The 23,789-nt window shown below is 40.3% G+C and overlaps 1 protein-coding gene across 6 annotated transcripts in view; it reads right to left on the bottom strand.

Annotated features, from left to right (window-relative positions):
- The window catches only part of GOLGA4 (golgin A4), a 128,948-nt gene extending 105,652 nt beyond the window's left edge, over positions 1-23,296 (bottom strand). For 2 of the 6 annotated variants that reach the window (XM_039237202.1, XM_039237199.1), the window contains exons 1-2: positions 22,888-23,294; positions 13,115-13,204 (exon numbers count right to left, since the gene is read on the bottom strand). In XM_039237202.1, coding sequence (XP_039093133.1) covers positions 13,115-13,204; positions 22,888-22,959 — 162 coding nt within the window. In that variant the 5' untranslated portion in view covers positions 22,960-23,294. Of the gene's footprint in view, positions 1-1,737; positions 1,837-13,114; positions 13,205-22,887 lie in introns of all 6 variants that reach the window. The other 4 variants (XM_039237204.1, XM_039237203.1, XM_039237201.1 and 1 more) reach the window with 4 other exon arrangements.
- Positions 23,297-23,789: the final 493 nt, after the last annotated feature.

Below are 23,789 nucleotides of genomic sequence, written 5' to 3' on the forward strand. Positions count from 1 at the left end.
CCTAAGAGGAGCTCTTCTCTTTTTTAAGTCTCTGTTACTACTACATAAAATATAAAGTAATATCATTTTATGTTCTTTTTTTTTTTTTTTTTTTTTTTTTCCATTTTATTTTTTTTTTTTTTTTTTGTGGAGTGTCTGTTTTTTGTCTGACTCTTGATGTCAGTTCAGGTCTTTATTTCAGGGTCATGAGTCTGAGCCTCGCCTCGCTCCACATCTAGTGTGGAGCCTCCCTGACAAAAAAAATTTTTTTAGTAAGATAAATTGGTAGGTTAACTACACNTTTTTTAAGTCTCTGTTACTACTACATAAAATATAAAGTATTTTTTTTTTTTTTTTTTTTTTTTTTTTTTTTTTTTTTTTTCCATTTTATGTTCTTAAAGTAAGTTAGTGGAGTGTCTGTTAAGCGTCTGACTCTTGATGTCAGTTCAGGTCTTGATTTCAGGGTCATGAGTCTGAGCCTCGCCTCGCTCCACATCTAGTGTGGAGCCTCCCTGACAAAAAAAATTTTTTTAGTAAGATAAATTGGTAGGTTAACTACACTCCTGTCTCCCTCTCAGCCAGTCTTGAAGACAGTGGGGTATTAGTCGCAGCCAGAACAAGGAGATACTCTTTGCCCTGAGATCCAGCCAGGGTATCGCTAGAACTCTCAGCTGCTTTCTTTCCTAAAACCAAGTTCAGATGTGATTCAGGACTGCTACTGACCATATGCATGCCAAGTCCTTGGCTTCATGGATTTAGTACAGAAACATTCTAATTTCACCACCAGCTACTTAATAAATGAAACCAATTTTCATCATTTTAAAAAAACCTCAATCCCTTAGGGCACCTGGGTGGCTCAGTTGGTTAAGCATCCGACTCTTGATTTCAGCTCAGGTCATGATCTCACGGTTTGTCAGTTCGAGCCGCACATGAGGCTCTGTGCTGACAATCTGGAGTCTGCTTGGAATTCTGTCTCCCTCTCTCTCTGCCCCTCCCCTGCTTGCTGGATCTCTCTCAAAAACAAATAAACATTTAAAAAAAAGGGGAGGGGGAACCTCAATCCCAGTTCTCTTAGTGTCCAATGCAACACAAAAAGCTTTCCTTACTGGGCAAACATCTTTAAGTTTTAATTTCCTAAATTAAGAACTTAAGATATATATGAAAACAGTTCACTTTCTCAAAGTGAAATTATATACAAGATTCAAAATTATATGAATTCAGGCAATTGAAACATAATGAGATAATTACTTCCTTTCAGATGTTAAATATAAAGAAAACCTGTACTCTCCCAAAATAAGATGCAATTATTTGTTACAATAGAATCCACCTATCTATTCAATGTTGTTCAATTATGGATTTAGGTACAATGCATTTTTTTTTTCTTAGTGAGTCACATCTCAAAATATTCTTGGCCTCCTACCAAGAGTAGAACAGAGATTTCGACCAATACATACCATTTTTAATTAATGGGCAAACATTCCCCAGAGAGAAAACTTAGAGTTTAGACCAAGTTGAAAGTAGTCTTCACTACATTAATGAAAATGGTGTTATTTTGTTGCTGTTAAAAAGCTACCAGAAAACACACCAGCCATCAGAATTCAGCGATTTACTCTGATTTTTTAGAGCAGGGTTAGCAACAGGGCACTGAAGATGCTTTGAGGGACAGTCAGTGACAAGCGGCATGAAATTTGCTTCTAGAATATCCAAATTCCTTTGCTTCCCCGCAACGGGAATGCAGAAAGCGGTGGAAGGACTCACCACACTGTCAGTCTGTGTTTTAGGCTGTTTGGAGGAATCCAAAGCAAAGATAGTATACTCAGAGAGAAAAGCAGGCTCTGCTATCATCCCGGCTAGTAGCTGTCTCATTCAGTGTAATAAGCAGAGGTACAAAAATAAAACAAATAATAAAAATAAATCATGAGGGCATGTTGCAAAGTGTTCTCACCACGCAGCATGCACAACACTATGATGGCCTACACCACCACCGCCACCATCTCTCCACCCACAGAGATAGCAAGTTGCTGGACAGATCAGGAACAGAGAGGAGTTGAGCTCTTTAGAATCTCAAAGCCCAACTTTCACCAACTTGCTTACTGGCATACAAATGATATATGCAACAGCCACCACGGCACACAGCAAGTCTGCCAATTTGGTATAAGAGTCCATACCAATAAGAACCACACATGGTAAAGAACACAAAGCCTTAATATAACAAATATTGACCATGTTTATACATTCAAAAAGACAGCACTGAAATCCTGGGGGAGGACAAAACACGTAACATTTTAAATAAACATTTATTTTGTACTTAGAAACAAAAATATGTACAGAAAGTTTTGAAACTGAAATTAATATAAGTTTTAAGGACAAATTCTATTATACTATTTCTTTTACACTTGATCTTAGCCAAAAGGCCAAAAGCAATTATTGTACTAATTCTTTTAATGTGTATACTCTTCTGTCCTCAGTCTTCTTTCAGAAGCTGTATACTATACACCAAAATATTAATAACCATGAATTAGATCAGAAAAAATTACAATTAAAATGAACTTTGAAATGTAAAACTGGTGAAATCTGAATAATCTCTGTGGATGCCACATAGTTTACCAATGTCAATTCCCTCATTTTGATAGTGTACCATAGTTATACAAGATGTTATCTTTGAGAGAAAATGGGCTTAAAAAAAAAAAGGTACACAGGGCCTCCCTAAAAAAATCTTTATAACCTCCTGTGAATCTATGTTTATCTCAAAATAAAAACTAAAAAAAAAAACAAAAAAACAAATCTTTTGCAACATCAACTGGGCAGTTAATGTATATTACTGTTACATATTATATGTAATAAAGGAATTAACAGAAAATAAACGTCTACACAAGCTTAAGAACTTAAGACTTTTCATCTCAGTATTGTAGAGTTATGGATACTCTACTCAGGGCCTAAAAGTTGAGTATTAGTGGTATTCTAAAATATACTAGATGCCTGTTTAGCTCTGGGCACTCATCTTACTGAAGTTTCTACTCTTGCTAAAAATCTGAATTCTCCTGGGAACTCAGAAAGGTCATCCTTGAAATGGATTTTAGGTTAAAGGCTATACAAATTCACTCTTCTTAGCCTCCCCAAATTAATGTTTGAACTGAAGTCACTCTGGCCAACACAACAGAATAATTTAAAATTTCACAGTTAAGCAATCCCTATCAAAATAACATCAGTATTCTTCATAGAACTAGAACAAACTATCCTAAAATTTGTATGGAGCCACAAAAGACCCCGAATAGCCAAAGCAATCTTGAAAAAGAAAACCAAAGCTGGAGGCATCACAATCCCAGATTTCAAGATGTATTACAAAGCTGAATTCATCAAGACAGTATGGTACTGGGACAAAAACAGCCATTCAGATCAGTGGAACAGAAAAGAGAACCCAGAGATGGACCCACAAACATTTGGCCAACTTATTGGGACAAAGTAGGAAAGAGTATCCAATGGAATAAAAACAGTCTCTTCAGCAAGGGGTGCTGAGAAAACTGGAGAGCGACATGCAGAAAAATGAACCTAGACCACTTTCTTACAGCATACACAAAAATAAACTCAAAATGGATGAAAGACCTAGATGTAAGATGACAGGAAGCCATCAAAATCCTAGAGGAGAAAGTAGGCAAAAACCTCTTTGACCGCGACCGCAGTAACTTCTTACTCAACATGTTTCCAGAGGCAAGGGAAACAAAAGCAAAAATGAACTATTGGGACCTCATCAAAATAAAAAGCTTCTACACAGCGAAGGATACCATCAGCAAAACTAAAAGGCAACCGCTGGAATGGGAGAAGATATTTGCAAATGACATATCAGGTAAAGGGTTAGTGTCCAAAATCTATAAAGAACTTACCAAACTCTACACCCAAAAATCAAATAATCTATTGAAAAAATGGGCAAAAGACATGAACAGACACTTTTCCAAAGACACCCAGATGGCAAACAGACACATGAAAAAAATGCTCAACATCAATCATCATTAGGGAAATACAAATTAAAACCACAATGAGTTACCACCTCGCTCCAATCAGAATGGCTAAAATAAACAACTCAGGCATCAACAGATGTTGCGAGGATGCAGAGAAAGAGGAACTCTTTAGCACTGTTGGTGGAAATGCAAACTGGTACAGCCGCTCTGAAAAACAGTATGGAGGTTCCTCAAAAAATGAAAAATAGAACTACCCTATGACCCAGCCTGACTAGGTATTTATCCAAAGGATACTGGTGTGCTGTTTTGAAGGAGCACATGCACCCCGAAATTTACAGCAGCACTATCAGGAAGAGCAAAAGTACGGAAAGAGCCCAAGTGTCCATCAACAGATGAATGGATAAAGAAGATGTGGTATGTATATACAATAGAGTACACAGCAATCAAAAAGAATGAAATCTTGCCATTTGCAACTACGTGGATGGAACTAGAGGGTATTATGCTAAGCAAAATTAGTCAGAGAAAGACAAGTATCATATGACTTCACTCATATGAGGAATTTAAGATACAAAACAGATGAACATAAAGGAAGGGAAGCAGAAATAATATAAAAAAGGAGGGGGGGACAAAATATAAGAGACTCAAATATAGAGAACAAACAGAGGGTTGCTGGAGGTGTTGTGGGAGGGGGGTAGGCTAAATGGGTGAGGGATATTAAGGAATCTACTACTGAAATCACTGTTGCTATCTAACTTGGATGTATATTTAAAAATAAATAAAATAAATACTAATACTAATAAATAAATAAAATTTCACAGTTAAGAGTGTATTTGAAATTCTAGAAGAAAAACATAAAAGCTGATGCTCAGTATAGAAAAACATGTTGACCAAACATTTCAAAGGAAGGTACTACCAAGCAACGATTTATACTCATGCCTCTAGCCCAAGTAAAAGCCGAGTGTGGTTGCACATCTGACTTAATTACAGCTCAGGTCATGATCCCAGGGTGGTGGGATCAAGCCTACATCAGGCTCTATGCTGAGCATGGAGCCTGCTTGAGATTCTCTCTCCCTCTCTCTCTCTCTCTCTCTCTGTTTCTCTCCCCCCGGTGCCCCTCTCTCCTGCATACTCTCTAAAATAAATCTTTCAAAAAAGTTATTTTCCACTGACACTACCTCAAAACCTAAAGAGTTTTTCTCCCCACTTGCTATTCTTGTCACTTACTTCTTATCCCTATGAAAATCTTCTACATGTCAGTTCTCAAATATTCTCAATCAAATTCTGTCTCATTTCCATGTCTCTCAAACTCTGTTCAAATTCTAATCCAAATCTGTTAAGAACTTAATTTACTTCTTGTGTGGTCCTTAGGTTAAGCCATCCATTGAACTAACACTGACTGAAGTCCTATGTGTCTAAACATTTATGAAGGTACAAAAAACTCCCATCAGTTATCTGTTGAAGGCTTCTGATCTACCCTCCGTGTCTTTACTCTCATATATACTTTTCTTTATCTCTGTGTTTTTGATAGAATTACTTAGTATTCTTTTTGAATGCCCTAATTTTCCCATGAATTGGGACTTGTCTTTCATTCTGACTTATGCTTTCCTATCAATTTTTTTTCACTTCAAGGATTACTAACTGCTTCTTTTTCAGATCTACCTAATCTACTTTTGTTTAGGTCTGTTTTTTTCCCTGCAATTTTATTTTCTTTTTTCAGAAAATTATTACTTCATGTATCTTATTAAGGTACTTATCTTAATGTATTTTTTAGACTATTCTATTATTTTCATTTCATCTATAATAAATTTATATTCCAATCCTATTTATATTGCCAGCCTTCATAGCATTTGTTTCAGAATTTTCCTTTACAGGTTCATTTTGAGGAAGGTATTATCTTTCTCCTTCCATCTGTACTCATCTTTCCTTATCCAATCAATCTAATTCCCAGGGACTCAGTTTTGAGTTTCCTGCCCTCTGGCAATACAGGGGTTATCACAGACTCAGTCACAATAAGCCAATGTGAGGTTTGCTTCAGTTCTTGGTCATGAGGTCTCCCTAGAGACGGCAGCTTCTCATAATGGGCCACAGAGAGCTCTAGGCAGCAGTTAGCAAGAGTGTTTCTCAATTTCTTTCCGCTAGTGCTGAGAGCTCCGCTTTAGCTCCTGGCACTAAATCTAACTTCAGCAGTTAGATTTAACCCTCCCGGTCCTTCTGAACCAGAGTTCAAGGAGAAAATCAAGTCCTAATGCCTGCCCTAAGGCATCCACTAGCATCTGCTTTATGTAACAATTTAGCGTTATCTACTAGGAATGACTATATCTCCTATTAGAGGAAGGTCTCTAAAAAGTTTAGTAACTTAGTGTGTGCAGGTCGCTGTGCTTTGAAGACAAAAGTCCTGTTTCTATCTCCCTAGACACTGTTACATACAGATGTCAGTTGCAATACTATTAGGGTACATTAAACTCCTTCTGTTTTTATTTCCAACAATGTGTATTTTAAGAAGTACTTATGATAATATATTCTACTAAAGATAGAAGAATAAAATTGTTTACAGCATGTGGATAGCAGCAGCAGATGAGAAAATACTCAGTATAGACTATTTTGTCTATGTTCTAAAAGGCGGCCAGTTTAAAGGAAGGATCTAGAACTACCTCTGTTTGCAGATGACATGATCACGTACGTAGAAGATACTAAGTAATCCAGCAAATAACTATTAGAATCTAATAATCGAGTTCAGAAAAGTTGCAGGATACAAAATCAATTGACAAAAATCAATTTAATTTCTACAGAGTAGCAATGAGAAAACAAAAAATGAAATTAGAAAAACAGTTACATTTACAGTAGCATCCAAAAGAATAAAATACTTGTGAATAAATTTAACAAAAGTAGTATAAACCTTATATTCTGAAAAGTATAAATATTTTTGAAAAAAAATTAAGACCTAAATAAATGGAGGAGATGGGAAAAAGGAAGGAGAGAGAGTACAGGAAGCTTCCCAACTAACTAAAACTGATAAAGTAAACACAAACAGAAAAGTACAAACCTCTCTCCTTACAAATAGAATTGGGAGAAATGTAAATAAAGTAACTATCAAAGTGAGGGCAGCAGGATATTAATAATGCAATCTGACATAAATAGAGTTGATATAAGGAATGAAAGACTGGCTTAATAGCAGGAAGCCTACTAATATAACTCATCTCCTATCATTAGATCAAAAGAACAAAATATGAGAACTGATTAGATAGCAAGGCAATTTGACAGGGATATTGTTTCATTAACTGACAGAGGAGAGAGGCAGGTAGCTCCTAATCTAACGTCTAACAAAGGAAAAGGATATCATCTTTGAAAGTCAGCCGATCAGGGGCAAAATCAATTCCAAACTTAAGAAACATTTTTCATTCATTACTTTCAAGATACGTCTCAGTAATTCCTAAAGAACAATGCCTATAGCCCCTGAAACAGAATTAATCTCTAAAATATACTTAAGAAACCTCAAAAGCTGTGGGGCACCTGGCTGGCCCAGTAGGTAAGTGACTGACCTCTGTCTCAGGTCATGATGTCGCAGTTTGTGAGTTTGAGTCCCATGGCGGGTTCTGTGCTGACAGCTCAGAGCCTAGAGCCTGCTTCAGGTCCTGGGTCTCCCTCTCTGTCCACCCCTCCAACCCACCGTCTCAAAAATAAATAGACATTAAAAAATTTTTTTAAATTGAATTATAAAAAGCTAAGAGTGTCATGACTCCCTGTTAGGGATATCTCACGGAACAATGCAAACTGACTTGGAATGACATAGACAACTAGAAAGTACTTCTGAAAGATATCTCAAATTAAGAAGAATAAAAAAGAGGGGCACTGGCTGGCTCAGTTGGTGGGGCGTGCAACTCCTGATCTTGAGGTTGTAGATTCAACCCCTTGTGTTGGGTGCAGAGATTGCTTGAAAATGAAATCTTAGTGGAGGAAAAAGGAAGAAAAATAAAAAAGAAAAGCAGAAAGTGACACACAAAAAAAGAAAACACGACATCTTTCTTGAAGCATTCCAATCTAAAGCAGCCTAATGCTTCATTGTTTCTTCTCTTGCAATGTCACAAAAAACAAAAAATTTAGTGTCTGTGCTATGCCACTCAAGAACTGAAAGGCACAGCAAAAGCCTTTTTGTTTCTGTACGATACTAATTGGTATATATTTCACAAATTATGAGTATTTTCATACTTCTGAATTCATCTGCTCCTCACAAGAACACTATGATGGGGATATGCGCTTCACCACAATTTTAAGTCTCTAAGAAGTTGAAGGCAGTTTTGCCCAAAGTCACACAGCAGGTAAGGGATGTGATCCTGTGACCCCCTCCACTACTGCAGGCTGTCACTCTGCGTGTAGGGAAGCCAAGCAGCACAAGAGTATATGATATATATGAACAGGTGTCTATTAAACAGGACAGAAACCATCAATTAGCTAAAACTGTTTATTGCTAAGCATCTTTTTTGGGGGAAAAAAGGATTCTAAGAAAATAAACTGATTTCTGGAATTTAATTTAAAATACAGAAACATTGAATAGACAAGCCCCGAGGATAAGCATGGACATGCCTACTTTGGCGCCTAATCTATGGGGAAGTGTGCCTGAAAAACAGCAACCTAATGAGCAGGGTAAGTGAAGACATCAATCCTTCCTTTAGAAGTTCAACAAGTAAAGAGACAGATAACGTCCCTAGGACCTTAGTCTACCTAATAGTCTGTCTGTTTCCCTCCCTTCATGTAGGGACCTAAGCAGAATAAGCAGGACAGGTCTTCCCATCTTCCATGGCTACCCACAGTAACAACTTAATGAGCACCTACTATGTGCAAAGCATCATGAGAGGAGATTTACATGCTGTATTATTGGTAGTGCCCACAACTCCATGAGGCAAGTATTATTATCACCATTTTACGAAGAGGGAACCCGAGTCACTGAAAAGTTAACTTCCAAAGGTCCTTCAGTCCCAGAATGTAAATCCAGGCTAATCCAGAAGACTTCAAAAACCACCCTTTTCTCACTAGTCTATGCCAAATTGTATAAGCAGATTTTCATGCTCTTAGAAAAGTCATCTGATTCAGCCATAAAAAAAGGAATGACGTAATGAAACATGCTACAGCACAGATGAACCTAGAAAACATGCTAACTGAAGGGAGCCAGGCACAAAGAGTCACAAATTGCAGGGTTCCATTTATACAACGTATTCAGAAGAGCAGATCCACAGGGGCCGCAAGAAGATGAGTGGTCACCAGGGACTGGGGGAGCGGGAGCACGGGGACTAAGTGCTTAATGAGTATGGGTTTCTTTTTGGGATAATGAAAATGTCACGGAACTAGAAAGATATGATGAATGCACAACATTACAGATGTATCAAATGCCGCTTTAAAATGGTGAACTTTCTGTTACAGGAATTTAATCTCATTTAAAGAAAATCATCAAAGTGGAACAGAGGGCAGGTGGCTATGGTAGCTTTATGTGCCCTAGTAAGCCTTTCACATGAATTACACCCTCTGCTGTTCTAAAGCACCCCGCTCTAGGGAGGCAAAAAAGATTCATCTCAAGCAACACAAAGGGAATGAAGCTGCACGCTGAGGTTAAAACGAGACCACGCCCAGGATCACAAGGAGAAAGCATATGGTCAACTGAACAGATGTGCCATTTACGCAGGATGAAAGAGTGCCTGAAGTCTGCAGACCTCAGAGTCTGTGCAAATTCAGTCTGCCCTCCTTTGCCTTCAATGCCTATAATCATACACATGATTTCTTATACGCTCAGAAGGAAGCTTGCAACCAAAGACACACTTATTTAGATTCACAGATAGTATTTACTAACACAGGAAAATAAACACATTAGGATTTTCAGCAATAGCTGAAAAAAGGTAAAACCTTTAACTGACCAAGAAATTAACTTAATGAAACCATCTACTTCCCAAGCATTCTGGATCACAGAGACTTTACTGGATCTAGTGGAAAGGTAAACAGATATTTACATTTTGAGTTAAGCTTCCACATTTTGCTAAAAAGAAACATTATAATATTTAAAACAAAAAGTCAGGATCCTAACCCATACGCAGTATCTTCCACCTTAGAGGTTTAACAAAAGCAAAACCCCAGGGAGGGAGGAGGACTAAGAAGATGGGCCCCTTTAATCAATAACTTAATTATGAAATGAGGAAGGTCTAGTCTACCTTGTACTTTGTGGTCAAAAATATCTTTTAGAGTTGTCAGAAAATACTTTAAAAGCAAAGAGATGAAGGGGTAATGCTGTTGTTCTCTCAATCAGAAAAGACTTCTGAAGTTAAACCTATGAAGCACAGGATGTTTAGGATTGAAATTTGGGAATTCGGGAAGAAATAACAAAATAACCTTTAGCTTACTTAACCTATTGTAAAAGAAATGTTCAAATCATCCCTTTCAAAAAGGATTATTTTGAGGGAAAAAAGATTATTTTGTAAATAAATAGTCAATTTAAATGTTTTTTTAATGTTTATTTTTGACAGGGAGAGACACAGAGCATGAGCAGGGGAGGGGCGGAGAGAGAGGGAGACACAGAATCGGAAGCAGGCTCCAGGCTCCGAGCTGTCAGCACAGAGCCCGACACGGGGCTCGAACTCAGGAGCTATGAGAAGACCTAAATCAAAGAATCCCATTCCTCGGATTCTATCCTACAGAAGAATAGCATTATAAATGTTTATGTACATGCTCAGTACAGTGCTGCTTGTAACACTGAAAAGATTATAACATTTGACTTATAATACTTTCTCCAACCTAATCTATAGAATCAATACAATCCCAATCAAAATCTCCATAGGTTTGCTTTGTTGCTATCATTGTGTGTGTTCTATTTTCTTGTTCGTTTTTGTGAGACTTGAAAATCTGATTCTAAAATTTATATGGAATTTATATGGAAAGGAATAAGAGTAACAAGACACTCAAGAACAAGGTTGGGGTGTGTCCCCCAAAATTCACATGTTGAAGCCCCAGCCCTCAAACTGTGATGTTATTTGCAGGCAGAGCCTATGGGAGGTAATTAGCTAGATAAGGTCAAGAAGTTGGGCCTTCATGATGGGATTAGTGCCCTTATAAAAAAAGAGACAGGAGAGCTGTCTTTCCCCACCACTCCCACCCATCCCTCTCTTCCTAGGTGCATGTAGTAAAGAGGGCCCATACTAAGACATAGTGAGAACACAGCTATCTGTAAACCAGGAAGAGAGCCTTCACTGGACAGCCAATCTGCTGGCACCTTGAATTTGGACTGTCCAGCCTCTGGAACCATGAAAAAGAAATGTTTGTTGTTTAAGCCCTAGTCTAGGAAATGTTAAAGAAGCCCAAACTGACTAAGACAGGTAAGACTTGCTCTACAGAGGGCAAAGTTTAATATAAAATATTAAGACAGTGTGGTATTGGATCACAGACGGACAAAGCAAACAAGGGAAGAGAACAGAGAGCACAGAAACAAATCCACTCACTATAGACACTCAATTTCTGAAAAAAGGTAGCACAGTAGAGCAATGTGGAAAGAATGGGACAACTGGACAGCATTACAGTGGGGGGGGAGGGGGGAGAAACACAGGCTTGATCCCTACCTCCCACCAAATTGAGAAAATCATTTCCAAATGGAATGTAGATCCAAATGTGAAAAGTAAAACAGGATATGGGAAGATTTGCAAAATGGGTGAAGGAGAGCAAGAGGTACAACCTTCTGGTTATGGAATGATTAAGTCACAGGAATAAAAAGTACAGCATACAGAATATAATCAATGACATTGTAATATCATTATATGGTGACAGATGGCAGCCACACTTTGGGTGAGCCCAGCAGAACTTACAGACTTGTCAAATCACTATGTTGAACACCTGAAACTTATGTAACATTGTGTGTCAAACATATTTCAATAAAAACAATTATTTTTGAAAAGTAAAAACAGTAATACAATCTCAGGGTAAGAAAAGAATTCTTTAATAAGAAACAAAAACACTAGCCATAAAAATATTAATAAACCAGAGTACATTAAAACCAAGAATTTCAGCTCATCAAAGGACACCACTAAGAGAGTAAAAGGGAAGCCACATAACAGAAGATATCTGCAAGGCATATCCAATAAAAACTCCTATCCACACTATATAAAAAAGAACTACAAATCAACAAAAGGCAAACCCAACAGAAAAATGAGCAAGCTACATCAACAAGCACTTCACAAAAAAAGATATCGAATGGCCAATACACAGATGAAAAATGCCCAATCCTATTAGTCATCAATTAAAACTACAGTAAGAGAACACTATACGCCCACCAGAATGGCTGAAATTGAAAAGACTAGCAAGGATGTAGAGCAACAGTAACTTTCAGAAGCCCCTGGTGGAAAGGTAAAGTTCTACAACTATTCTGAAAACCAACAAGCATTATCTCCTAAAGTGTTAAAACTACATATACCCTTTGACCCCGGTGTTCTACTCCTTGGTACACAGCAAAAGACATGTAGGTATATGTATACCAAAAGAAAGGTACAACGATGCTCATAGCAGTATAACTTATAATAACCCAAAACTGTAAACAACCCAAATGCTTATTTTTATGACAGAAAGCATATGTAACTGGTACTATAAAGAAAAGGAAGGAAACAAATACCAAAAGGTCAGGATGACAGTAATCTTTCTGGGGAGAGAAAACAGCGCTAGCATGCTGGCAGTGTTCCTTTTCTTGACCTCAGTGGTGGTTACACGGGCTTTACTTCATAACAACTGATTGACCTGTGCATTTCTGTTGTACTCTCTTCTGTATCTGTGTCACAGTACACAGAAAGAAAAAAAGTTGAAAAAAATCTATTCTGAACTATGGTGCTAGCTGCCAATCAGAAGTCAGTTAAGTTACTACACAGTTTCCAATCAACAGCTTGAAAATATAGAACTTTTCCCTATACATTGCTATGTTGAACAAATTAATATCAAATTATTATAAATCTCAAATATTAAAGGCAGAATATACTATCTTCTCAAATTAAGATTCTCAAAGAAAACACACTTTACAAAAGCATAATTACTATTTAGTAATTGCTAATAAAAATAATACCTAGGAATTAAATAATTGACCTGTCAAAATAATGTAGTAGCCTACATTTTATATTAATAAGCTTCTTGTAAGAGGTTTCTTAAAGGAGAAATACCCAACTTACCTCTCTGTTGGGTGTACCTTCATCAAGTTGCTCTGTAAATGAAGATGTCCTGCTCCTGGCTCTTGTTGGTGTTGAAGAATTGGAGGAAGCCTAGATTAAAAAATTATTTCACAAATTAGGAAGACTTTAGTGATTAGTGGGCTACATACTGTGTAGGCCTTCTCTCAGTCCCTGCCCAAAGAACCCCAAGAAAGAAAGGAAAAAAACAAACATATGAAAAAGAGAAAACGATACCTAAACATAATCAACTAGAAGACCTAGGCTGCCAGCTCGGTCCTTGGTATGACTCTGCCATGAACCAGAGCTATGATCTTAGCTATATTAACTTTTTGAGGGCTATGTGTCCTCATATAAGGTTGTGAAGTTAACGTAAGATGATAGCATGAGGGGAAACTGAAACCAGTTGAGGAGTATATGAAACTCTCTGTACGATTTGGGCAATTATCCTATAAACTAAAATTATTCCAAACTTAAAAGTTCATTAAAAACAATAAGATTGCCGATTTAATCTTTACAGTGATTTCCAGCTCTAATATTCAGTATGTAATGCACCAGCAAACATTTCTTTTTTTTAATGTTTATTTATTTGAGACAGAGGGAGTGTGCATGAGCGGGAAAGCGCAGACTAATGCAGAGAGACTCCCAAGGAGGGTTCCCTGCTCAGCAGAGTCCAACGCGGGACTCAATCCCATGACCCTGGGATCATGACCTCAGCCGAATGAAATCACGAGTCGGACACTTAACTGATGGAGCCACCCAGGAGCCCCACAGGTAAACATTATCTAGTCAAGGGCCTTGCCTGCACAGACAGCTAGACCCCGAGACGCCAGTCTGTTTAATTCTGTAAAGGACAGCCTAGCTCCTGTAATTCTCAAGACAAAAACCTTCAGGAGAAAGGTACAAAATTTAAACTAGAAGGTTAAGGTATACTCTAAGGTGAACTAAAAAGAGTCCTAAAAGTCTAAAGCCAAAACCTTAAGACCCTCCTTCACCTATAATAAATAGATCTTAAATCATCTACACATAGAAATAAGTCTTGTCTTACCATTTTGTATTCTGCATAGCCTATATAAATAAGAGGCATTTAATAACTATTTGTTAAATAAATGAGTGATGAATGAACAACTGGAACCCTGATCTATCTGACAGGCACATAGTGCTATGGCTAGGCTGGAACAGAGAGATCCTCAGGAACAATGTATACACATACACATATTTATACACAGTAAGTGTAACACTGCAAATTAAGATAGATGTTCCATAAATGGTATTGAGACAAATGGCCATTCATATGAGGGGAGAGACACCAATCAGAAGCTTCCTTCATACTTAAGCTATATCAAAGGTATTTTTAAGCTTTTACTTAAATTCCAGTTAGTTAATATACAGTGTAATATACAGTTTCAGGTGTACAATGTAGTGATTCAACACTTCCATACAACATCCTGTGATCATCACAAGTGCACTCCTTAATCCCCATCACCTATTTAACCCACAGTTTTTAAAAACTGCAATATAAATGAACATATGAGCATCTACTACTATAATCACTGAATGGGAAAGAGATTTTTGTGTCAAAAGCAGAAATCAAAAGGAAACAGTTTAATGGGGGGGGAATGTCAACAAAATAATGACAAAAATTTAATAATCTTTTTTTATTTCTAAACAACTCTCGTAAGTCTATAAATTAGAACTCAGAAAACTTACTAGCCCGGTCCCCTTTTCATCTAGGGCAGGTGACCTGAGCTCCACCAGTGAACACATCCGTATGAAACTCCGAGTCGTAAGTGAGAGATGTGAGGAACCAGACATACAAATGTAAAGCTCCTCATGTGGGGGCAATGAAGCGAAGCTTCCTGCAGCTGCGCACGGGAGTTACTAATGAAGCTCTCCAGGTGCCAGGAAAGGGCTCCTTTAGACAGTAGCCATCCAATCACTGGAAAAGTACACCCTGACTGTAAATGTTTACAATTGTCATTCCATCTTCATACTTTGGCTTCATGTGAGCCTAATCAGTAACTGGCAACTTCATTGGCTCTGGATTAACTGGCAAAATCAGGGGCGCCTGGGTGGCTCAGTCGGTTGAGTGTCTGACTTCGGCTCAGGTCATAATCTCACAGCTCGAGTTCAAGCCCCGCGTTGGGCTTTGTGGTGACTCAGAGCCTGGAGCCTTCTTTAGAATCTGTGTCTCCCTCTCTCTCTGACCCTCCCCTGCTCACACTGTCTCTCTCAGAAATAAATAAAACATTAAAAAAATTTTTTTTAACTGGCAAAATCAAATGCTGGAATTTACAAAGATGAAGAATAGTTCATAAAACACACTGTCTTCAGAAAAGTAAAATCACTTGGCAGGCCTGGCCTGATAGCTGCTAGGTCTTTCCCTGGTTGCAAGAGTGAGGATCGCAGACATCATATACGACTGTAAAATATAAAACATGGATAAAAAACTAACCATACTTGAGCATTCATCTGAAGGTCCTGGACCTTCAATGGGATATCCTCACTTCAAAATATCAATGGATTTAGGAACGCCTGGGCAGCTCAGTCAGTTGAGCGCCTGACTCTTGACCTCAGCTCAGATAATGATGTTCATGAGGCCGAGCCCCGCTTCAGTCTCTGCACTGACACTGTGGAGCCTACCTGGGATTCTCTCTCTCTCTCTCTCTCTCTCTCTCTCTTTCTCTCTCTCTCTCTCTCTGCCCCTCACTCTCTCAAAATAAACTAAAAAAAATAATCAAAATATAAATGGATTCAGATTCCTTCAAACTAAACTTGATCTAATTAATTCTGATAGCCATGAGAAACCCAGATAGGTTTCTAAGCTGCTTGTCACAATTAATAACTTTATTGCCCACCAATGGATTATTAACTAACCACAGGCCTCAATTTCAGTATAAGAAAAATCTTTCAGTCATTGTGGTAGGCAGAATTCCGAGATGACCCCAAATGACCTTCACCCTGTGAATATGATGAGATCACTCCCCTGATTATCTCACATTACACAGTAAAATGGATTTCTACAGGCATGTTTAGGGCTACTAATCAGTAGTCTTTGAGTCAATCAAAAGATTAGCTGGATGGTCTAGCCTAACACAAAAGCCCTTCCAATAAGACTCTAGAGGGCAGAGGCAGAGGCAAAAGACAGAGAGATGTACTCCTGCTATCCTGAAAGAAAGCAAACACCTATGAGGGCCAAGCAAGAAGGAGCTGTAGGTAGCCTCTAGGAGCTGAGTGGCCCCCTTCAGCAGCGAGGAAGAGACAAGGACCTCAGTCCTACAACCATGTTAGACTAAATTCTAAAACAACCATATGAAGGTGGAAGAAAACCCTAAGCTCCAGGTGAGGACCCAGTCTGGTTAACACCCTGTGAGAGTCTTAGTAGAGAAGCCAGTCACCCACACCAGACTTCTGACCCACAGACTATGGAGTAACGACTGGGTTATTAGGCACTAAGATTGTAGTAATTTGTTACGCAACATTAGGAAACATATACAATCACTTTTGGGAATAGTAAGCCTTGACTAGCTTGTCCCTATGCCGTGATGTTTCATTATCCATCAAGACTCTGCTCAGAGGTCACCCTCTCTCCAGAAATGCCTTCCTATGTGCAACCACAACACCCTGTACACACTACCACTATACTAGGAGTACTTGTCTCTCTACCTCATGGTGCAGAGACTACATCTACCCTGCAAGGCAAATGCAACGCTCCGCATAGCACTTCAGAGGTGTGGTTAAGTAAGTGCTCTGTAATTGCAAACACTTTTTTTAAGGTAGGTTCCCCACCCAGCGTGGGGCTTGAACTCACAACCCTCAGATCAAGAGTCACATGCTCTACCAACTGAGTCACCTGGACACCCCAACACATGCTTTTAAATACTTTATCTCTAGGGGCGCCTGGGTGGCTTAGTCGGTTAAGCCTCCGACTTTCGCTTAGGTCATGATCTCGCGGTTTGTGGGTTCGAGGCCCGCGTCGGGCTATGTGCTGACTGCCAGCTCAGAGCCTGGAGTCTGTTTCAGTCTGTGACTCCCTTTCTCTCTGACCCTCCCCTGCTCATGCTCTCTCTCTCTCTCCTAGCAATAAATAAAACATTAAAAAAAATAATAAATAAATAAATACTTTCTCTCTTTTGATCCTCACAACCAATCTGAAAGGTAAGCAAAGCAGATATCATCGTCCCCAACTTCTCACCCCTGATGAGAAAATAAGAAGTTCAGAATGCTTATGTGGCTTGCCCAGGCTGCATCTGCGTTCTGGGTTAGGACGCTTCCCTCATTCTGCTTCCCTCAGTCACTTCCCTGGTATTCTTTAGATCACTGTTTCTCAGAGTTTTCACTGGGACCCACAAGGTAAAGAGACAAAACAAAAACTCCCTTTTAGGGGCGCCTGGGTGGCTCAGTGTCGGTTAAGTGCCAGACTTCAGCTCAGGTCATGACCTCATGGTTCATGAGTTCTGAGCCCTGCATCAGGCTCTGTGCTGACAGCTCGGAGCCTGGATCCCGCTTTGGTTTCCGTGTCTCCCTCTATCTCTGCCCCTCCCTTGCTCACGCTCTGTCTCTATCAAAAATAAACAAACATTAAAAAAAATTTTAATATTTTAGAAGATGAATTTATGTTTAAGTACATCATGGTGACTAGGTTTCTAGTATAAGAATGTAGACTGAATACTATTGTTTACCTCTCTCCCTCCCAAAAACCTACTGAAACAAAGTTTTAAAGTAAAATAGAAAGATTAATCAAAACTTAAAAACAAGACAGAGAAGATCAACAGTAAAAACATAAAATTTTGAAGACTTAAAGTCAAAAGGATTTGAATTGGTTGAGAAATCTGGGCAAAGGTAGCTATAACTCAAAAATTTGCCCAGAAGGCTGAAGAAGAGGCAGCAGCAAATTCTTCCAATAGGAAAAGAATCACAGGTTTAAAGTACGAAAACAAGAAATTATTGTTTTCACTATTGCTCTCAGGGATTAATTAAGGGCTTGTATGACAAACAAGTACTTGAGGTCAGCCTCCTCCAACCCAAACATATTTACAGACAAAAATAACTGCAAAATATGATAAGCAACCTACCTTGTAGGAGTTAAATCTTCAACAGTGGGGGCTGGTACCACAAAGCAGCAGGGTGACAATACACCTATGTTTGCCCAATGCAATAATGTCCCACCCAATTCAAGCCAGTTTATGTTCTAAGATCATTATTAGTAGTGTTCCCTTTCACTATCAAGAATGTCAGCATAATAAATTATACGGTCACCTTTCAAAGTTGGTAGACCCTCTTTGTTAAGGCTGGCAGAGGAGCAATTGTCTGACTTGCATAACCACTCTCCACACAGGAGAGAAGCACATAAGAGCAGAGAAAATCCATATTATCTACCAAATAAATCACTCTCTAGGACTTCCTAAGTATAAACAAACAAACAACAATCAAAGGACAAAAAAAGCAAACAACAATTACAAAAAAAAAAAGGCAAAACAAGATGATCAGTAAGAATATAACAAGTGACGCAGAAAAATCAGATAAATCAAGAAACAGAACTTAGGGGTGTCTGGGTGGCTCCACTAGTTGAGCATCCAACTCTTGATTTCAGCTCAGGTCTTGATCTCAGGGTCGTGAATTCAAGCCCCGCATTGGAGCCTACTTAACAAATTAAAATAATAAATAAAAAATAAAATGTTTTAACTTCATTTTTCATTAGTGATTAGGCTTCAAGTTATCATCAGAGTTGATTAAATAATTACTTAAAATAATATCTGCAAGGAAGGATGCAAACTTCTTAGTACCAACCAAACAGAAATAATTGGAGAATATTAGAAGGCTACCTTGTTTCTATTAAATGCTTTCAAACTCTTAAGAGACACTATACTATATCACTGTCATTATTGCTGAAAGTTTTACAAATATTGTAATGAAAATGGTTCATTTATCCCAGAATTATCTATGCCTAACAACTCAAACTACTAGAAACCTATCTATCAGGCCACCTCACTTATGAAAAAAAGCAAGCCAAGGACCAGGAAGTATGCACACAAGGGCCTCCAAAAACCTCAAAACAAATGTCTCAAAATTTGTGTTAATACACTAATGAATCCCTCAGGTACTTGCCCTAATTTCACACAAAATTTTAGAAGCTTATATGTCTTGATTCAAAGCCGGCAACACTTCAAAAACAGAGAGAACAAAGACAAGGCAGACAGCAAGGGAGGTTACAAAATTACAAAAAGTAGACAAGAGCAAACAACAAAACCTCTTGAGTGGGTAAAAGGGAATTGCCTTTCACAACCTGTTAAATTCTTGAGGACATGGTGCCTTCAACACTAAATAATTTATACTCAAAAATAAGGAGGGCCCCTAGGCGGCTCGGTAAGTTAAACATCAGACCGGTGCAGCCATGATCTCATGGTTCGTGGGTTCGAGCCCCGAGTGGGGCTCTGTGCTGACACCCCAGAGCCTGGAGTGTCTCCCTTTTTTTTCTGCCCCTTCCCCATTTGCACCCTGTCTCTCAAAAATAAAATAAAATTTTAAATTAAAAAAAATTTTAATGAAGAAATAATATACACAAATTAAAGATCCTTTGCTTAAGCAAACAAGGAAACAAGTAATCTATTAATAAAGGATTAACATCAAAAAAAGGTTTTTTGTTTTTAATTTACCCTTAAAAAACACTGAAGATGTGAAAACAATAATCTAGAACTTCTCATCCTGAAAGGTTCTTAGGTAGCTGAGGATCTGAGACCAGAGCAGATCAAGTAGATGATCGCTAAAACAATTTAACTCTTAAGTTCTTGAAAAATATACATATCAAAGAGAATTTTTAAAAATCTTTTATACACAAAGTAATTTTATTTGATCCAGATGTAGAGTCTAACTGAATAAGTTAGCTTGTACCTAACTTTTTTACTATACCTCTCTCAGTCAATGCATGGAAGCAATTCATTTTCATAAATAAAACTAAACATTATGAATAAGAAAAATAATCGGGGGCGCCTAGGTGGTTCAGTTGGTTGAGCATCTGACTCTTGGTTTCTGCTCGGGTCATGATCCTAGGGTTGTGGGATGGAGCCCAGCGTGGGGCTTGGCATCCAGCTCTGTGGCCGGGCTCCTCACTGAGCATGGAGCCTGATTAAGGTTCTCTCGCTCCCTCTGCCCCCCATGCTCTCTCTCTCTCTAATAATAATAATAATAATAATAATAATAGCATCACGAGCACTTCTTAAACTATTTTCAGTGCCTGTATATAATACTTTATATACATATTTTCCCCCACAAAACTGGGGTCACGCTTTACATGCTGCTTCTTAATCTGTCCTTTAACACAAATACCCTTTGCATGTTAACTATTACTTTTCTGTAGGCTCTAACAATAGCTGTGTGACGGAAAGCAAGTTAATCTCTTTGAACCTCACTTCTTCATCTACCTTTTTGGTTTATTTAAGAATTAAATAGGGGCGCCTGGGTGGCTCAGTCGGTTAAGCGTCGGACTTTAGCTCAGGTCATGATCTCGCGGTTTGTGGGTTCGAGCCCCATGTCGGGCTCTGTGCTGACAGCTCAGAACCTGGAGCCTGTTTCAGATTCTGTGTCTCCCTCTCTCTCTGACCTTCCCCTGCTCACACTGTCTCTCTCTCTCAGAAATAAATAAAACATTTTTTTTAATGTAAAAAGAGAGAAATAAGAGAATCCACCTAAAATACAAAGCAAAATGCCTCTCACGTAGTCAGAACCCAATAAATGTTGGCTTTTGTTAAGGCTGCATAATAGCACACTACCAAATACAACTTATTAACCAATTTTATATTTTTAGCCAGTTTTTACCTATTAAAACAGCATTGCAATAAAAATCCATGAGGCCAAATCATTAATGCATCCTAAACTTTCTCCGGATAAATTTCTAAAGATAGAATCTTGGATCAATGATATTTTTACACATTCCCAAATGTAAGTGCTTTACATTCACTAACATGGTGTTTCCCCACATTCCTCATTTCTACCTCACTTTGAAGTCTTTTGTTTCTTAATAACCATGTTTTATACAGCTAGACAAGTTCGCAGTTAATGGTATGAAAAGTAAGATATTTACTATTTAAATTTTTTTTTTAATGTTTTATTTATTTCTAGGAGAGAGAGAGACAGCGTGAGCAGGGGAGGGTCAGAGAGAGAGGGAGTCACAGACTGAAGCAGGCTCCAGGCTCTGAGCTGGCAGTCAGCACAGAGCCCGACGCGGGGCTCGAACCCACGAACCGCGAGATCATGACCCAAGCGAAAGTCGGCCGCTCAACCGACTAAGCCACCCAGGCGCCCCAGATATTTACTATTTAAATTTTATCACTATTTACATTTTATTGAGGAGAATGAACAAGGCTTGTGTCATGTTCCAATGTATTTCAGTTTTACTCTACATGAGCTTTAGCTTTTAAAAAACAACTTCAATTTATAGTTTCAGAATAGACTCAATGCAATAATTAATTTGATAGCTGTTAGTTGCTTATCAGTTGTTTAAAAAGCTGTGTAAGATATATGCTATATGTATTTTTTTATTTTACATTTATTTGTTTTTTGAGAGACAGAGAGAGAGCACGAGCTGGGAAGGGGCAGAGAGACAGGGAGACACCGAATCCGAAGCAGGCTCCATCCAGCCTGTGGGCTGTCAGCACAGAGCCCGACGGGGTTTCGAACCCACAACCATGAGATCATAACCTGAGCCGAAGTCGGCCGCTCAACCGACTGAGCCACCCAGGCGCCCCTATAAATGCTGTATTTTTTAAATGAATCGTTAAATGTCTCCAAATTAATCAAAACTCAGCCTTTCTTATAGAAATTCTAAAATTGAGAGAGAGAGCTGGTCAATCCGTTGAGGCAGAGAAAAAAGCTAGGAAGAAACTTAGCAAAAGCCCTCATCTTCGCTCAAGAGACCAATTGGTGCGAGCTCCAGAACACACTTTCTCACTGGTGTCTAGGAGACTGTTTCTTTAAATTAACAATGCTAACACGCCCCCTTTCCCCTAGAAACTGTCATTTCCTGAAGCAACAGCATTCATGAAAAACGGACGGAACAAGGCTCTTAGGGAAGCACAGGCCGGCTGGGGACAGGCACAACCCCGGCCTGGCCTCTGGGCGACTGCCCCTCCGCCCGGCCGGGATCAACCAAGTTATGCGAAGTGACTAACTCGTGACAGCCTCGGGCGCTGGACGCCGGCCACACCGCCGCCTCTTTCGGGCCCGACGCCCCTGGAAGCAGGCTGGCCCGGCCCGGCCCTCAGCCCTCGCCTCCGCGGCACGCGTTGGCGCTGCGCTCGCCTAACAGGTGAGGAGTCCTGCGCGAGCCGGGCCCTTGCCCACTCAACCTCCGGACGGTGATGGGGCAGGGAACCTCCGCCAAGAAGTCAGACAGGACTCGGGACCCAAGCGTTCCCATCCCGCTCTCACTCCTGATTTGGGGTCTCGGCCGGGCGGGGGAACCTTCGATACGGGTCAAAAGTCATGCAGGATCGGAGCCCTCCTCACCTATTCTCAGGCGAGGGTAGCTGCGTCAGGGGAAAACTAGAGGCCAGGCGTCCCGAAGGGTACGGCCAGCGGACCCACGCTCCGGAACGGAGTCTGACGACAGGAGGGCGGGTCCCCGACACAGAGGACCCGGGCCGCTCTGGGCTCATTCCCAGCCCGGAGTTTGGGGGAGATCCTCAAGTTAGAGGTCAAGGGTCACGAAAGAGCCCTCCCTGCTCCTGGCCCCCGAGCCAGGATCCGGGGACGTCGGGGGGAGAGCAGCGCCGTAGTACCTGAGTCGAGGCCAGAGCCTGCTGGAGCTGCTGCTGCTCCTCGCTGATCTTCTGCTTCAGTTTCTTGAACATGGCGCAGCGCGGGGTCCTGAGTGTGAGACCTGAGGGGCGAGTGCCCAGGGAGACCCGGCCGCGGCGGGGACGGCGGCCCCTCTACACCAGGGACCGCGGGGGCCGGGCCTCGGCGCCACCTCCTTGGGCTCGCAGGCGGGTCGGGACGCTTGTCCCGCGGGTGTCTGCGTCGCCGCCGCCGCGTCTCTTTCTTCTGGGTGCCACTGGCTGGCCTATGCCCCCCATCCAGCCCCGGCGGCGGCGGCGGCGGCGACAACGGCAGCAGGTGAACGGGGTGCCAAAGACGCTTGCGCGGCCTACGTGGAGCTCGCCGACGGAACTCTACGGAGCGCCGCAGGGGCCAAGCACAGAGTCGCACCGGCGCATGCGCGCCGCGTCCTGCCGTGCCAAAATTCCCGGTGTGCAGAGGTGCCCTCGGGGCCTGGGTGTGAGAGCTGCGGCGACGCACCCCTGGGCTTCGGCAACGCGGAGTGCCGCGGGGAGTGCGGACCGGCCCAGCGCGGAGGGCCGCGCTGCGAGCGTCCGGGGTGGGGGAGAGGGGGTGTCCGGGGAACCGGCCTTGCTTTCTGAAGGATAGTGTGCTCTTGTTCAGTATTTGTGGCTAAGAGTGTGTCTGCAGTGCCTCCTCCACAGAGGGGCCCTCTTTCCTGCCCTGAGCTCTCCCAGGGGTTAAGAAGCACCTGACACGAGATTCCCAGGGTCCAAACGTTTCGGGCCGATATTGTAAAATCCCAATCGTTTGGACATCTGCCCTGATTATTTTTATTTAATCGAAATTGTATATTTTCACGTATTCATTCAAAAATCTTTATCATTCTAAGTGCCATGAT

The sequence above is a fragment of the Hyaena hyaena genome, unplaced genomic scaffold (genome assembly GCF_003009895.1).
Source record: "Hyaena hyaena isolate Hyena2069 unplaced genomic scaffold, ASM300989v1 scaffold_121, whole genome shotgun sequence".
NCBI classification, from domain to species: Eukaryota; Metazoa; Chordata; class Mammalia; order Carnivora; family Hyaenidae; genus Hyaena; species Hyaena hyaena.